General features: G+C 36.4%; 1 protein-coding gene across 1 annotated transcript in view; it reads right to left on the bottom strand.

Moving 5' to 3' along the window:
- LOC126185554 (U3 small nucleolar RNA-associated protein 18 homolog) overlaps nt 1-17,453 on the bottom strand; it is a 91,071-nt gene that overhangs the window by 40,915 nt on the left and 32,703 nt on the right. The window contains exons 3-5 of the mRNA XM_049928138.1: nt 2,036-2,260; nt 1,495-1,678; nt 1,129-1,314 (exon numbers count right to left, since the gene is read on the bottom strand). Of these exons, the coding sequence (XP_049784095.1) occupies nt 1,129-1,314; nt 1,495-1,678; nt 2,036-2,260 (595 nt within the window). The remainder of the gene's footprint in view (nt 1-1,128; nt 1,315-1,494; nt 1,679-2,035; nt 2,261-17,453) is intronic.

Below are 17,453 nucleotides of genomic sequence, written 5' to 3'. Positions count from 1 at the left end.
CTCGACTGCTAGTGATACAAGGCCATTGGGATCCAGCACGGCATTCCGTATTACCCTCCTGAACCCACCGATTCCATATTCTGCTAACAGTCATTGGATCTCGACCAATGCGGGCAGCAATGTCGTGATACGATAAACTGCAATCACGATAGGCTACAATCCGACCTTTATCAAAGTCGGAAACGTGATGGTATGCATTTCTCCTCCTTACGTAGACATCACAACAACGTTTCACCAGGCAACGCTGGTCAACTGCTGTTTGTGTATGAGAAATTGGTTGGAAACTTTCCTCATGTCAGCACATTGTAGGTGTCGCCACCAGCGCCAACCTTGTGTGAATGCTCTGAAAAGCTAATCATTTGCATATCACAGCATCTTCTTCCAGTCGGTTAAATTTCACATCTGTAGCACGTCATTTTTGTGGTGTAGCAATTTTAATGACCAGTAGTGTAGTAATAAAGTTTTATTGTTCTTGGCTACCTTGGCACTTTTCTCTGCTTGTGCATGCATTACCCACAATGGGATACTACACAACCTAATAGCCTGAAGGTTGTATTTAGCAGTCCCACACAGCAAATGATGAAACATCACAAGAAGGATATGTATGTACATCAATTCTACCATTTCATAGATTTGGTGGACAAATTTTTCTGGTAGGTTCTTCACAACCTTTTTTATTTTTTTGTTTTGGAATTAAAATTAATAAAACAATACTTTCACTGAAATTTGTTTCATTGTACCACAGCATATAACCCATGCAGATTCACATATGTGCATATAGTTGTACCATAATTAGTTATTTCATTCTATTTTCCAATTCGTGTTTTTTCCTTAACATGTAAAGGTCAGTGTAATTTTACTATATTCTCATATGTCTGATGTCATTTTTGTAAGGTTTTGTATTTATTCAGAATATTTGATATATGTTCAAATCAACTAGCATCTATTTCATTTTCAGTGCTACCACGTTTCATTAACAGATACTCGGCAAATATCAATGTTGGCAGTAAATCAATTGGAAATTAAGGAAATAAACATTAAACTGTCTTATTAATGCTCTTACAATAATGAAGTTGTGTGCTTGATCTCTTAAAACCACTCTTCAAGCATACCTACAAATGGGCATACCTGGAAAAGAGATGCAACACCAGAGAGACCAGCAACTAAAGCTACAGTTGCCGACGGATGGAACTGTACAGATTTAATTACAGGCCCCTCACTGTAAGTGTCTCTATTTAGGTCTTTCAGTCGCTTCAGTTCTATTGTTCCCCGGTGTAATATAGATGACTTTTTGGCAAGGAAGTTCCCACAATGCTGCAATGAAAATGAAGTAAATTTATTTGCATTAAAAAAGGAAAAATTCCACAAAGTGCAAAAAAAGACAAGGATAAAGGGAGAATGGGAGGATAAGAAATAACAAGAGACAGATGGTCAGAGGGTTGTATGTATGGACTGAAAGACAATATTTTTTAAAAGATTCAATAATTTTAATACCTGCAGTAATTCGTTATCTGATTCATCATCTGTATCATTTATTTTATTTGATCTCCCCAGTTCTGCCCACTTAGGAACACCCATAACGGATTCAAATTTTCGTTTGAGAGCATGGGTGTACTCATCTGAGGATGTGCTTGGTATTGCCAACCTTCGTCCTTGGCTTGCCAATGCTTCTTTGACACTATAAAAAAAAAAGACACACGATGATGTACAAAGAAGGTCATTGCGTCATTCATTAAGACTTAAAAGCTACTTCCATACAAATGTGTATGGAAATGAAACAAATAAAATATATGTAAGAAGACAGTTTAATTTATACAAAGTAAGCAGAAATGATTCAAGATCAATAAATAAACTGAATGTGTAGGGTTAACTTGATTCAGAATATTTCTCTGTTACAAGAAACATGAAATTATTCCAAACAGATGCTCTAACAATCCACTTACATAACAACAACATAAACTGAACAGCACAAAGTGCACTGATGGTCACTGGTTTAGCAGAATACATTTCTGTGTCATTTGATGGTAGTACTTACCATATCTCATTATCCTCATCATCATTCCAGGCAGGTTGTCTCTCAGGTGAGGCGAGAGTATCAGATGCTGGAGAGCTGTCAGAGTCTGGGCTATCATCCCCTTCATCAACACCAGAGTCTTCAGGATCAGAACCCTGTTCTAATACACGAGATACATCATCAGATTCCCATCGGTTGACATTCTCTATCACTTCAGATGGGTCTCCAAATACAAGTCTCTCCAGCCTGGAAAAAAGTTTGAAAGAGAGGTTGTGAAATTAAGTGCAGTTCAACTCCCCAAGAAAGACAGGAAAACGAAAGTCATATTTGGCTTAATGCTGAGAGATAAAGATAGCCAGGAAGAAGGGGTAGGTACAGAAAGAGAGGAAGTTGAGGGGAGAAGAGGACGGGGGGAGACAAGAGGGTGCTCACATACATGAAAAAAAAGTAACTGTATCAAAAGGAAAATTCATTTGGAAAAAAAGTACAAAGAGACAGTATAGTGGGCCAGTTATCTTCTAGTGGCAAAGTTCCAGCACTACCAGTACACATTTAACACATTTAAAAGTGAAGAAACTCTTCCTAGCCTTTAGAGCTATTAGTTCCTTCCTCACAAAGGAAAGAGGGATTGGTTGGGAAAGGCTTCAAGAAAGAGGCTGGTCACTCAGAACCCATGATGAGATGGACCACTCTCCAACAGGTTAAGGGAACTGCCGTTTAAGAAAGTAGGAATAGCTTTTTCACTTTTAAATGTTTCAAATGGCAGTTCTGGAATGTCACCTCAAGAGGGCAAGTACCGTTCAGCCATTAATCATCTTTGCAATTTTACGTGTATGAAAGATTTCATTTCAGATATGTCAAAATAGCAAGATTTGATGTTTAACGATTTTGTTCCACTGACTATAACATACATCACAGACTTAAAGAATCATGAACAGGTTTAAAACAGATTCTTTTTTAAGTTATCTTTAGACGTCCCAGAGAACAATTTAAAGTTGGATACGGATGGCTGTCTTAGAATTCCTCCCTGCAGTTGTTAGTCACACAATTACATAAGGTACTTACACCCTGAACTTTTCCAAGGCTTGTTTTGAAGTACATTAATTTTATAGGCTATTATTACAATGACGTTGCCACTAGCAAAGGCATTTTTTGATCCACTGCCAGCATAGGTTTAGGCTGTTCCTAATGTGGAGAACAGATGCCTTTTGTTGCCACTCCTCTGGAGTACAGGCACTACTGGTAATATAATATGAAGACAGTTCTTTCACTTTTTCCACTGTTGCGCCTATTGTATTCTCTTCCACTTTTAAAATTGTTGACTGTCTTCAATTGTTACCCTGGCAACGGGCCCATAGAGAGTGCTACCATCTGAAGCTAGGTGGATCAAGCATGCTGACAGCATGACAAATACAGTACACTGACAATGAGGAGGTAGTGAATAGAATTGGGGAGAAGAGGAGTTTGTGGCACAACTTGACTAGGAGAACAGATTGGTTGGTAGTACATGTTCTGAGGCATCAAGGGATCACCAATTTAGTACTGGAGAGCAGTGTGGAGGGTAAAAATCGTAGAGGGAGACCAAGAGATGAATACACTAAGCAGATTCAGAAGGATGTAGGCTGCAGTAGGTACTGGGAGATGAAGAAGCTTGCACAGGATAGAGCAGCATGGAGAGCTGTATCAAACCAGTCTCAGGACTGAAGACTACAACAAAAACGACATATGCATTGCAGACCATGACAATGACAAAAAGAGAGGAGAGTACAATTCAAGAGAGTGAAATGAAATTCCTAAGAAGTATATTAGGGAAATGAACAACATGCAAGGAACAAAATTGGACTAATAAGCTGAATGAGAGAATTGAGAAGAACACATCAAAATGGTTATGACATGTCAACAGAATTAAAGCTGGAAGAATTCCAAAACGAATGCCGGAGACCAAGTTTGACACCACGAGGGAGACCTGGAGCAAATTTTGATTGACAGAATAAAGACCAGTTTAAGAAGAAGGAATCTGGATCGGAACAAAATAATTATAGACGAAGAATTGTGAACAGACAGGGGAAGTGGAGAAGTACCATAAATGTACTAACTCTGCCAATTTCTGGATGAAGGGAAAAGATGACGACGAATATCACGTAGAGTCAAATAGATACAATAAATTCTATTCTTAAGACATGTTGTAAGATTGAAAAGTGCCTTCAAAAATGGTGATACATTTGTGTCTTTAAGATGCTGCATAGTCTCTTCACTAAGTCTCCATTAGAGATACATGAAGCCCCTAACTACCTGGGTTAATGTGGACCCAAAACGGATAATTGAAAAAAACGTGGATACTCCAATATTAGTACGCACTTCAGTTTCAGATGTTGAGATGTTGTAGGCGTGTCCTTTAAGTTCCGGGTAAAAACGGCTATGTTTGATGTTACTGAAGAATTCATTACAAAAAGCACCAGCTGTTGTCTTCGTTGGCATTAAGTTTCTCACCCTGAACAGCACTTTCTTGAATCCCTTAACAACATTTAAATCACCTCAGCCATCCTGATGAACTATCATATTTTCCTTCAATCTCATGAGTTTCACTGAACTCTCGTCGTTTCTTTATTAACATCTGACGGGGAACAGGAATGCCCGTTCTCTCTCTTCTGCCAGAACCACAAGTGGATTGAGTAACTGATTTAGTTTTGTGCAAGCTGATGCTTTAAGGCACTTACACTTTCATGGGTTGGCTTGGTTATCAACCTTGCTTGCAAAATGTAACATTTTCTTCTTTGAAACTTCCTGGCAGATTAAAACTGTGTGCCCGACCGAGACTCGAACTCGGGACCTTTGCCTTTCGCGGGCAAGTGCTCGCCCGCGAAAGGCAAAGGTCCCGAGTTCGAGTCTCGGTCGGGCACACAGTTTTAATCTGCATGAGCACTTGCCCGCGAAAGGCAAAGGTCCCGAGTTCGAGTCTCGGTCGGGCACACAGTTTTAATCTGCCAGGAAGTTTCATATCAGCGCACACTCCGCTGCAGAGTGAAAATCTCATTCTGGATTTTCTTCTTTATTTTTTTTTAAGTCTATCCCTGTCGGTATTCCCATCTCACAAACTTAAAAAAGTTTTACTGAAGATTCACCATTTTCTAACATTTCTATAGCTTTGTCATCTTCCTAGCACGTGGATACTGTCTGTAGGTTCAGTGACAACAAGAAATGTGATACAGGATAACACTTACTGTCAAGTTTTATTCACAGAAGCTGCAGTACTACTAAGATCTTTTGGCAACTAAAAAATACACCCAACAATGCATTCTTTATGGCACTGTTTAACAATATGCTTTCATTTCTTATCAGTGTAGAGCAAGAATGATGAAGAAAACTATCACAGAAAAAACCTAATTTCTTTTTTTTTTTCCTATATCGCAGAAGAAACCTAATTTCTTTTTTTTCTTTTTCTTTTATTTTCCTCTTGGCTTTAAGTGAGTCACAAATATTTTGCAAGGGTAGATCACAGAATGTACATCAAGATATAATTGGAAACAACAATTAAAATACTTCACAGATTTCCCACAATGGGACTGGGAGTTGCATCATCTTCTGGAGGTAAAACACGAGTCCCATGCATAACACTCATAGTGCATGCTAAATGAAAATATTCGTTATAAATTTTACAGAATACTTCATGTTTCTTTTTTCATTTTTTCAAAAAATGCCCAACCATACATAGATAATAAAACTGGATAACATACTTGAAAAATATGTAGACTAAATGCACTTGTTATCATCGCTAAACTGTGAAAGAGACTGCAATAATAAAAAAAAAAGTAACACCCCACAAGTCTGTTAAAAACTGTGTCCTGCTGATAAATGGTGAAATGTAATGAGGTTTCGTCTTACAATAAGTTCTCAGGCCACTGTCACAAAGAAAAACTACAAATATTCAAAGATTGCTGGTACAGCCATTTTCCACAGCAAGTATATAAATATTGTCAATCATAATTAAGTCCAAATCCAAAAGCAGGGTCATGAATGAAGTACAACACTCAGCACTGAAAGCTCATAATATTAATATCTGAACACAAGTCTCCAATACCAGAACATCAAACATTTAAGAGCTATCAGCCTCTGCCTTGTGCACCAATCAGGTGCTACGGTAGAAACGACACACAAAAGTAACAACATTTTGTGAAATTGCATTCTAGGGGTTTTCATGTTTACATGCTTCATTTGCAGTTAAAATATTTATACCAGGAAGCTACAATGTGACAACATTAAGTCAATGAGATTGTCAACAGTGACAGTCAACATATCACAGTAACAAAATCTGTGAACATCATATATTGGTGTCGTTATTTTGCTTACTTTTCTGTAAAAATAACAGTGTGGTCACTTCCTGCTATTACCATAAATTTGAAGTAAGTTGCTAATTTTTAATTTTTTTCATTTTGAATAACTACAACTTCTATCTTCCCTTACGAAGCAGAAACTATTTGTTTTAGGGTACTCCTAGAAGGAGAATGTTAACGGGTTGGAGTGAAAGACACACAGCTAGACAGACACAATTTTTGCATAGAGAAAGTAATAGCAATATTGACATTCATAATGATAATGCGTGTGTTTCTTTTAATTATGATAATATTAATATGTGAGCATCAAAAATGGAAGTACTGATTTTTAAAATTAATTATGTTTGGGGGCCAATGGTGAAAGGAACATTGCCATAAATGTGCACAAAAGAAAGAATCATATGTATACATAGCCATAACGAGAGATAAAAGGAAGATGGTAGCAATGTCAGAGACAAAGGAAAACATTTCTTTTGTGTGTGTGTGTGTGTGTGTGTGCGCACCCACCCACACATGAGAAATGTTTTCCTTTGTCTCTGAAATTTCTACCATCTTCCATCACATGTAATCATTAAATGCTGTGGCAGAAAAGGACACACAAAATTAACACTTTGTGAAGTTCAGTAACAAACACATACCGTACAACTACAATGCCACAATTAATATGTCGTCAATGTTGTCAACAGTGGGAAATGAAAGATGGTAACGAGGCCATCGTCGACAACAAACAGTTTGTTAGTGTCGTTTTTTCACTTACTTTGGCCTAAGAGTAAACAGAACCAACTCTGTGATTGTTTGCTGCCGCCACCAAAAAAATTTAGTGTGTTCTTAATTTTCAGTATCTTCATTTTTAGTAGCTACAACGTCCCTTATTACAAGAAAACTACACTTGTTTTATGCTATGCCTCAAAGAAAAACATTAACAGGTCAGACTGAAAGAGAAAGAGCTAGAGAGAGAGAATGTTTATGTCGAGAAAGTAATAGGAATAGTGCAGATGATAACGATAATTCTATTGTCATTCTGAAAGATACATTTAAATGTGCACTTAACATAATTTCAAATAATTTTGAGAACTGCAACTGTGGTTTGATGAATTTACAGTGCAAATTTTGTAATGCAAATTATTTCACGTCTGAGGTGACTGTATGTGATGCAATGCCATTCACACTGTGTTGTCATAAGGGAAAAGTTAATTTGCCGTCATTAACAAAATTTATTTTTCAACGCAATGTTTCAAAGAGGCCCTTGATATGATCAAACAATTAAAGAGAAATCACAGAATTATTTCAGAATACACATACCTACAATGCAATCTTTGCTATGGATCAGTTCTGCAGCTAAAATTTCAGGATACTTTAAGATACACAACGTTTACTGTCACTGATCAGATTCACTGCCACAACTGGTCGAGTTTCGACCACAGGCGATACTAGTATTAATTAACATTCACACAAACTAAGTTGACGCTTGGCATGGTGGCTCATGGGAGCGACAGCAAATGGGAAATGCCTTTACGGTCACACAAAACTGAACTCCTGGATGTAGAGTGCTGGAAATCATGAAATTTTTATGAAATTTTGCTCAGCAAACTTGTATGGAATCACATCATTTGAAGTTAACGGCAGAAATTTGATTTCAGTTATGGCAATGAAATCCGAACACTGATGACAATCGATTCTACACCACTCTGATGTATACTGACATATCACATAGAAAATTGTTAATTTCTTTTCTTACACAGGGAAGTGAGAAATTAAACAATATCCAACTGATTCTTTTATCAGGAGGTGTATTGTGTGTTGGAAATAGTTGCTGATCGCCAGTGCATTCAATCTTACATTTTGTGATTTGTTTTTGTGCTACATTTTATTAGTATGGTAGTGACAGCTTTTTCATACAATGCACGCTTTCAAGGCCAGCATCTTCTTCAGTTAAAACTTTGGGGCGGAAGGGCCCAGAAGTTTTAACTGAAAAGTGACAGTTTTTTCTCAAGAAGAAAACTTTCAGCAAAATTAGTGTCAGAGAAAGGACTTATGCCTAAAACATATTAAGGAACAGTTCTTCCCATAAGTGGACAAGGAGAATGTGCTAATGACAGCACGTGTTGAAACACAACTTACTCTCACACACATCCATGCAGCAGCAAAAGAAGTGAAAACTGACAAATAAGAATTCATTTTATCAACAACTCAAGCTTTTATCAAGGCTAATATTCCACTGGAAAAGGCTGATCAAAGCTGAGAGAGAGGATGAACATTGTGTAATATTACACATTATTTAGGGGGAATAAATATGAGTTTAATTTATACTCGTGCCAGTTCGGGGGTTTAGCAATTTTCTTAGTGGTATTAAAATTGACAGACACGGTTTCGTGTAACGACATGTAGCTGGGAGGAAAGAGAATTCGTTCATGCTTGCCTTGAACCCACCCTCCCACTCCAAAAACTATTCTTATTTTTATAGCAAGAATGAGACAATTCTTGTGAATCAGGAAAGCTTGGACTTTTCTGTGCTGCCAACTGTCATGCAATAAGACTCTTAAAATGTAGAAATAGAGAGGCCTACTCAAACTAACCAAATTGTTGTGTGTCAGATTAATTTACATGTGCGCATGTCAGCGGCAACAACACGCTACCACTATGTTGGCAATTAGAAGTCCTGCAATCAAACCAAATTTTCTCACAATATTGTTTACTCCATTTACATGGGAACTGGAATCGAATTGAATACACTTTCTGTATTCAGTATGTTAGTTATTATTCTGATATTAGGCAAAGCAAAATGAATATTAGTGAACTGAAAACAATTATACACAAATGCAACCACAGGTACAATACATGTGGCACAAATTAAGATCAAATACCAACAGGAGCTTTTCTAAATTGATATCAGTACCCACGAAAATTTAATAATTGTGTTGTTATGCTCTTTTTCTCATTCCATGATACTTAGATATTGGTAATGAATGCTGGATCCCTAATTCATTTAAAATACAAGAAGACTAATAATTTAATTTTAACAGAGAATTTCACAACTACGAAACAAGGAATAGGAATGATTTCCCCAGAGAAATTCATAAAACAACTATGTATCACAAAAGTGTACTATACCAACCCAAAATCCTCTACAGTGCTCTCCCCAAAGAACTAAAAATAATACCAAAACTGCACATAATTAAAAGAGAATTACAAAACATGTTATTGAGCAATAGTTTTTACAGTACTGAAGAGTTTATGAATCATTGACAATAAAAGCACAGTTAATATTTCCCTGACATAATAAATATGTGTAATTAATTGCCCACATTTAAATACTTGCTGTTCCTATGAAAGTGTGAAACAGTGTTAATGTAAGAATGGAAATAATCTTTGATGTGAGAATCACTAGCATTATTTTTTTTTTTATTTTTTTTTTTTTTTTGTACGTTGTTATCCTACTTGTATATTTTTATGTTAATGTTCTTATAGTTCTATTAAAATTGTAATGTTTATTGACAAGTCCTATGTCATTTTGATGATGTACTACAAGGACGCTAATAAATTGAAATGAATTGAATTGAATTCCTTACATGGTTTTAAATAGTACTCTAATATCAGGTCTACTGACATTTTTAAGATGCTGGAGACTTGTTCTCATCTGGAAGACTGCTGAGCAGTTCTGTACCTTGAATCTTTAAAGAGGAATAGGAGGAGGAAAGATTAAAAGAAACTGTGAAAGATGAGTGTGTTTCATTTCTTTGTAATAAAACGACAGACAGAAGATGACTGTGTGTGTTCATGGTTCTGAACAAAGTACTTAGTAGTGCTAGTGGTATAGTTCAGAAGCTGTTTGTTAGGGTAGTGAAAGTTATTGCAAATGCAAAAGCTACAAAATGTTCGCAAGCAATGCCAAGCGTACTTCAAAAATTTGGAATGAAATGTAGTTTTTATAACTCTGGATTCAACCTGTTACATGGGTAAGCATATAAATGTAACCACGGTTTTAGTTTCAGAAGGATTACTACAAACAGTGCTGCACTTATAATTTAAATCTGGTGAGCAGTGTGTGTTGGTTATGGTACTCAATGGTTTGAATCATTGTGTTGTGCAGGCAAAACATATCTTCCTTAACATCCGAAAGAGAGTACATGCATACAGTCAATTCTTAATTCAGAAATATGAAGCTGAACCCACAAAAGCTAAAATTTTCCCTATTCCTGTCATCACCAGGTGGATCTCATGGTTTAGAAGTGTTGAGTACATTGGAGAATATCTCAATAATACAGTAGAATTCATTGAAACTGTTGGAAGATGAGAGTGTTGCTGTAAACTATTTTAAAGCCTTGACCTCCAGTGAAGTAAAAAATTGAATGCCTAGCTATTTTTCTTATTGAGCATTGTTCAAAACTGTTGCAACTGGCTGTTGACATTAAAAGTACTCCTCCAAGATACCATATTCATGTTCTATGAGCTAAGTTTAGTGACCTTCCAAAGAGCTTTACATTACTAGAGATTGCTTGTTTTCCCTCCCAAGACTACCTTGGGTTAACTTCATAAATTGCCAAAGCAAATGCAAGTTTATTTAACATCCCTGTTCCAATCTGTAGATAGAGCAAGTCTGATAAAACTGAACCACTTAATGGAGTGAGACACAGGAAAGGCTCTCATTTCTTCTATCAGTAAACTGTTTGATCCGAGAAACATAACAAAAGGTGATTTAGCCAGTGATGAAATCTCTCGGTTAATGAAGCAAATTTCCATTCTACAAGAACTTTCAGCATCAGAATGTCTTGCACCACAAATAATGTTCAGGGATTTAGTTGCTAGTTCTTATAGAGAAGGTAAAAAATGTTGATGTGATTGTTGATTGTTCTTGTTCTTGTTCTTTCGCTGAAATCAGAATATGGGCATTTTGCTGCAATAAAGGCTTTGTGGATCCATCAGTAACATTGACAATGAGAGGTAATTTTCAATATATTGTAATATAATTGATGACAGCAGAGCAGCTCTGACTCTTAGTAATATGGAAGTCATGGTATCCCTGGATTATGGACATAGGCTAGGCCCTACTTATTAAAGTGGCAAGATAAAGGTTTTCCCCATATTCATGCCTTGATTTGTGTGTTTTCATCAGATGTATCATTTTCATGCTTTTTTAATTTATGTAACAATAAAAGATGTTTGAATGCCTATATTTTTGCTTTAGCCTTTAGTGCTGAAAAGCGAAAATAAAATTTAGCAAAATTACTGACAAAATGATACAAAAATAGTAAAAAAGTACCGAAGAAGCTTTTTTTAAATGACGAAATCAGGGAAACGCATTCACTACAAACAGATGCCTCTATGCACTGAAATTCCAATTCCACAACACACAAATATTACACATATAAGAAATTCTGATAACTTTCCAGAAATGATAAATATTATATAACAAATAATTGCTGGTGGTTGGGTTTGAAGTGGTGATCCACAGCATGCAATCTCCTGGAGACATACTGACCCGCTGATTCAGCTCTCACTGGAGCCAACTACTGCACACTGAATCTAGATTGTGTCACTAATCTTCTTTATGGCAGTGCTGGCAGGTCCCTGTGTCGAGGTCATGTGGTCACATCCTCTTGCTTATGATAAACACTGAGGGTAGCCCCTTCTGTCACAGGCTTGCAATTGTTGATATGTCTTCTGGTTCCTTGAATGAGGAGCCCTCATATGCCAATTGCACCTCAGGATGGTAGTAGGCCATTATACAGAGGACATGGACTACACCTCTGTGCTTTTGTCTTGTTGACGAAGGGTATGGGTATGTGCTTTTGTCTTGTTGACGAAGGGTATGGGTATGTGCTTTTGTCTTGTTGACGAAGGGTATGGGTATAACATTTCAGACAGGGTACTGGTCAATTCAATAACGAATCCAGTCATATAACGAACACTGCATTAAACTTTGCTGGGTATAAAGTTCGTTGAAGGCTTCCACATGCAAATAATGGTCAAAATAAAAAACTTTAACATACTGTATTTGCCCGAGTATGAGAAGACCCTAATTACAAGACGACCCCCTTATTTTCATGACACTCCTAGAGAAAAATTTATTTTCAATATCTTCTGATTAATGAAATTAAAACCATTTTATTGCCATAAATATCAGCCAAAAAGGTTAACATAATACCTATATAAGTTTCTGCAATTTATTGATTGCCTAAATTTTGATAAAAGAAGGAGAAATAAACTAAACGAAAAGAAGTGATTATCATTAATTTGAGGACCGTTTTCTTTTCTACATTTTTCACTTACCTACCCTGACGTCTGTTTTATCACTATTTTTAATCATCATGATGCTAAGAGCGTAGCTGTCAAATTTATTTTGGCAAATATTTGGCCGTTCTTCCAAATATGTTGTGAGTTCTGAGGTTGTGGTTACCGAGGGACCTGAGAACACAGCCATTTTTATTGATTACACATCGGAATTCCCTTCTGTGCTGATGTGGGGATGTTAGTGTGTCCCTTGTTTTCAAACCTGCCACTCTTCTCATTGTCTTCACAGGCCCAGGAGCCTTTCGTTACCATCATATGTTGCTGTGAGTGTCGACAACTTTGCAGCATGAAACACGCACGCAACTGGCCCCTGTCTAGACTTTTACCGCCTCCTGCAGAAATTAATGCTGCTGTTGATTACTTGTCCAGTTTTAAAGTTAATTCAATTCGACTACAAACTGATTCTGGCAAAGTGAAGTTTAAACATGGTAGTTGTTCCTAAAAAGCCAAAGTACACGGGATGGATTCCCATGGTTGGCAACATGACATAATTTGTTTTCGGCTCACTACCCACCTCCCTGCACTCATCTAGGCCTTAGTCAAGCTTGTATCTATGTTCCCCTTCAACCCTTCTGTAGTTCTGTGCTTGAGCAAATCTGAAACATGGACTGCAATATCTTTTAGAGTGCAAGTCATATATAACAACAGCAACTAATACATAAATTAAAGATTGCAATCACGATTCAGACCATTTTCAAACTTTCACGTGTCCCATGATCTACTGATGTCTGTTTATACTATCGGCATGACAGGTCTTGCCACTGTAATTTATTCTTGTGACAACGATGATAGTCAGTTTAATAAGATTTATTTCATTACGAATTAATTTTCCTTCTTGTATCTTCATAATGTCACCACCATGTTTTAGAGCTGATTAAAATCTGGTAACGCTTTTACTCAGTATTCTAATATGTGAACAGTGACCGAAATTCTCCCTTGCAACCCACTTAGTAAATCATTACAGTCCCTCATAATAAAAAAAAATGGTTCAAATGGCTCTGAGCACTATGGGACTTAACTTCTGAGGTCATCAGTCCTCTAGAACTTAGAACTACTTAAACCTAACTAACCTAAGGACATCACACACATCCATGCCCGAGGCAGGATTCGAACCTGCGACCGTAGCCGACGCGCGGTTCCACACTATAGCGCCTAGAACCGCTCTGCCATCCCGACCGGCCCCTCATAATCAAGTAAAGTGTTGATCTGGGTTCAGAAACTAATAACGTTTCTTGAAAGTCAACATTTCTGCTTTTAAATGTTACCTTTACTTTAAAAAAATGAAACAGCATTAATGTTTGCACACAGTGTCAATACATGTATGGAACTTTCATTGCAAACCTGTTCAAATGCAACAAGTGTTTGTAAGATGATAGGATTTTGTGCTATTTTCTGCTGTGTTTCACAAAACTGTCAAATTTTAAGCAGAGAAAGAGACTGTTCTAGTGGCTAGTTCATAGTTTTTCATACATCCCTTGCACTAGTGCCGCATGATTCAAATTTCACACAATTGTTTGAACGTCAATACTGTATCAAGCATTCCAGCGTTTCGGGAAATCTCGAGCCAGTTCGAATGAAAGTATTGTATGACCATCCCTGACCTTCCGTATTCTTCAAAATAATTCTGCATGTGACCTCAATAGCCAAAGATTCATCTGTAAATGTAAGACAACCCCTATATAATCTATATAAATAACGTAAAAATGTTAACATCGGCAATAGTTTAATCTGGGAATATAAGATAACCCTGTATTTTCTGAATAGTGAATTTTGGAAAAAAATTTGTCTTATAATCAGGTAAATACGATTAACATCTGTGGTACCTATACAATACCATAATACTCAACCCATATTCTTGCATTTAGTAAGTAGAACAAAGTTTGTTGACAAGCCATAATTACAGCTACATTTTAAACAAACAAATGTCGAAAACTATAAATTGCAAAGCAATTTAAATAACAACAGCACTTAGTTGTGTGTGACTGGCCGCTATTGTGGTTATAAGAGACTAAAAAATCGACCTGAATTATTAGAAGATATTAATGACACATAAATTAATGAAATATATGACTTGCAAATTTGCCTATTACAAAAACTACTTGGGTAATTCCATGCCAAGTGGTCATGACCATCATGTATTTTAACAAAATTCTGTGTGAATACACACACTTTCCCAATAAACACTGGACAAGTTTCACAATTACCAGTAAAATACTTGTGGAGATACAGTCATTTAACTGACACTGTAAAGCAGCTTTCAATAACTTTCAGAAACCTTGAGACACTATCTCAGGCAATATTGTCTGCGAAGAAACAAAAAAAGATTTCATAAGGAATTTTCATGTGGATAATTCGAAGCAAAGTTGGTCAGAAAAATGGCTGTTTGAAAAAATATGTTAAGTTTAGTTTTCTTTAGCTCGGAAAGTAAGTGAATGATAAATCTGAAACTTTGCATGTTATGACTTACAAAAAATGGGTATTTTCAACCCAGTTTAACAAAAAAATTCTGCCAACTCTTTTAAACAATTTTCATTTAAAAAATCATGTTCCAAACCATCTAAACAAGTAGGTTTGTGGCCATATTCTGCTGATACTTAAATTAAATCTAACATTTTTATTTTGTTTTACAGTTGTTTAATACTCTCAGGGGAATGTAATATCAAAAATCCTGATGAACAGAAAGTGAGCTTGAGCCAGAACAACTTGAAAAAAGACAAAAAAGAAGGGCACCTTGTCAAGATTCATAATAACATATTTCAGCCAGTTTTTCTGCTGTCATAAGTAGTTATAAACTTCAAAATTTAACCATGCATCACTGAGGCACTAGGGATCACAGTAATAAAATTGTTGCCGAACAGCTGCAACACACATTCTACAAACTGCCTTCAATTTTTACATCCTTGTAGCATTGTGCAAAGTTTGGAGAACTTCACAGCAGTCTGACTCTCCCTCTTTTCTTTTCTTTTCTTTTCTTTTTTTATTTATTTATTTATTTATTTATTTTTATTTATTTTTTTTTTTTGAAAGGATTCATGTTAATGAAAATTTTCAATGGGAGTTTTTCTTTTGGGATGCCACTGATATGCAAATTTAATTCCAGTCTACAAAATAGCATATTTTGTGTTTGCTGTTTATGTGGAACATAAGTACACTGTTGTAAACTTGTTTGTATAAATGTGTTGATATAGTCGATGATGGCTTAACCACTACTGAATTATTTTAAAGAGAGAAAACCAGCACCCCCATCTCCATACAGTCCATGCCCTAAGCTATGCAACAGGTACCTTGGGTGGGTTTCAATACCAAAAAATATGATGCCTGATTGGGTCTGTTTCCACAGAGTCCCAAATCCGATGAGCCAGTTCTTTCAGTGTCCCAGGCCAAAGCTAAAAAATATTTCTTTTTGGATCTTAAGCTTATGTTTACTACAAGCTGCTTGAATCCTTTAAAGATTTAATTAATTGCTGTTGAATATCACAAGGAAAACTATACTGAAAGCAAGATGATATCACTGATGGAGCTGGAATAACTGCAATATTGGGTTGTTTTAGAACTCAGCACATGCCACTTCCTTATGGCGAATACAATGAATTTGCCGGGCCACGTGGATGCATAAAGCATCTTTCTGCTGAGGAAGTCTAACAAAGGATTCCAATCCACCACTCTTTTTCATAAATGCATTTAGTATATTGTCCTGCTTGGAGATCTGATGTTTATATCTCCTTCACTACCAATGGAAAATCCAGGATAGAACGTAACAATATTATGAAAAGGATAGTTGCTACTCACCATAAAGCGGAGATGCTGACACACAGGAAGTCACAACAACAACAAAAAAGTGTTTTTGTTGTACCTATCTGGATTCAGCATCTCTGCTGTATGGTGAGTAGCAACTATCCTTTTCATAATACTGTTACTCTCATTCACTACTCTAACTTAATTTTGCCACAAAAGATGATGCATCATTCTAAATTCTGATGACCTGAACTGTTTCATCGGCTGGTAAAAGTTGAGATTTTTCTCTAGCTCCTGCTAATGTATGCCTATATCGAAACCCGTCTTCTTGTGGCCCTTTTATTTTGTTCAGTTTATTCTTAGCTGCTGAAAGACAATTTAATATTGTTAATGTTCTCAGTACAGAAGCAAAACACATCTACAGGTATTAGAATCTGTCTATTAACTGGCCGTACACAAATTGAGACAGTTTTTGAAAGTTTTGTACTGGATATCAGAGCCATCTCTGAAAAATGGATATGGAAATCTGAGCAAACTTCATTTTTACAGATTTGATCAGTTCCTTGACGAAAATGTTGAGCATTAATTGTGTCTTGCTGCAGTTAACGCAAGAACTCAAGAGATTCCATCTTATGTTTTTGAGTAAAATAGATGACAAATGGATGGATTGTTGGCTAACCATTTTCTCAAAGGAAACCTCGCACTGCATCCTGAATAATAAATGAATAATTCTCAGTAAAATGCATTAGGATAGTAAGCTCATCTTTCTCTGGATCTCATTTAACAACATTAAGATACAAACTTAGATGTCTGGTGATGTACATCCATTCTTGTGTTTGGAGGTACTTCAGCCATTCACTTATATAATACAATGTAACACATACAGCCATCCTATTATGTCATTTATTATATTGGCTACCATTTTTGGTGCTTCAGTGCACCGCCTTCAGGCCTTAATTGATGCTCTTCAGGCCTTAATTGATGCTGAGAGGATCCATATGCACAACCTATCAGTGGCCAACATCTATAACTGGTTTTCAGAGACTAGCTGTAGCAGCGATGTCTCTCCAACCATCAACTAT

The sequence above is a fragment of the Schistocerca cancellata genome, chromosome 1 (genome assembly GCF_023864275.1).
Source record: "Schistocerca cancellata isolate TAMUIC-IGC-003103 chromosome 1, iqSchCanc2.1, whole genome shotgun sequence".
NCBI lineage: Eukaryota > Metazoa > Arthropoda > Insecta > Orthoptera > Acrididae > Schistocerca > Schistocerca cancellata.
This window is presented reverse-complemented; position numbering and strand designations above follow the sequence as displayed.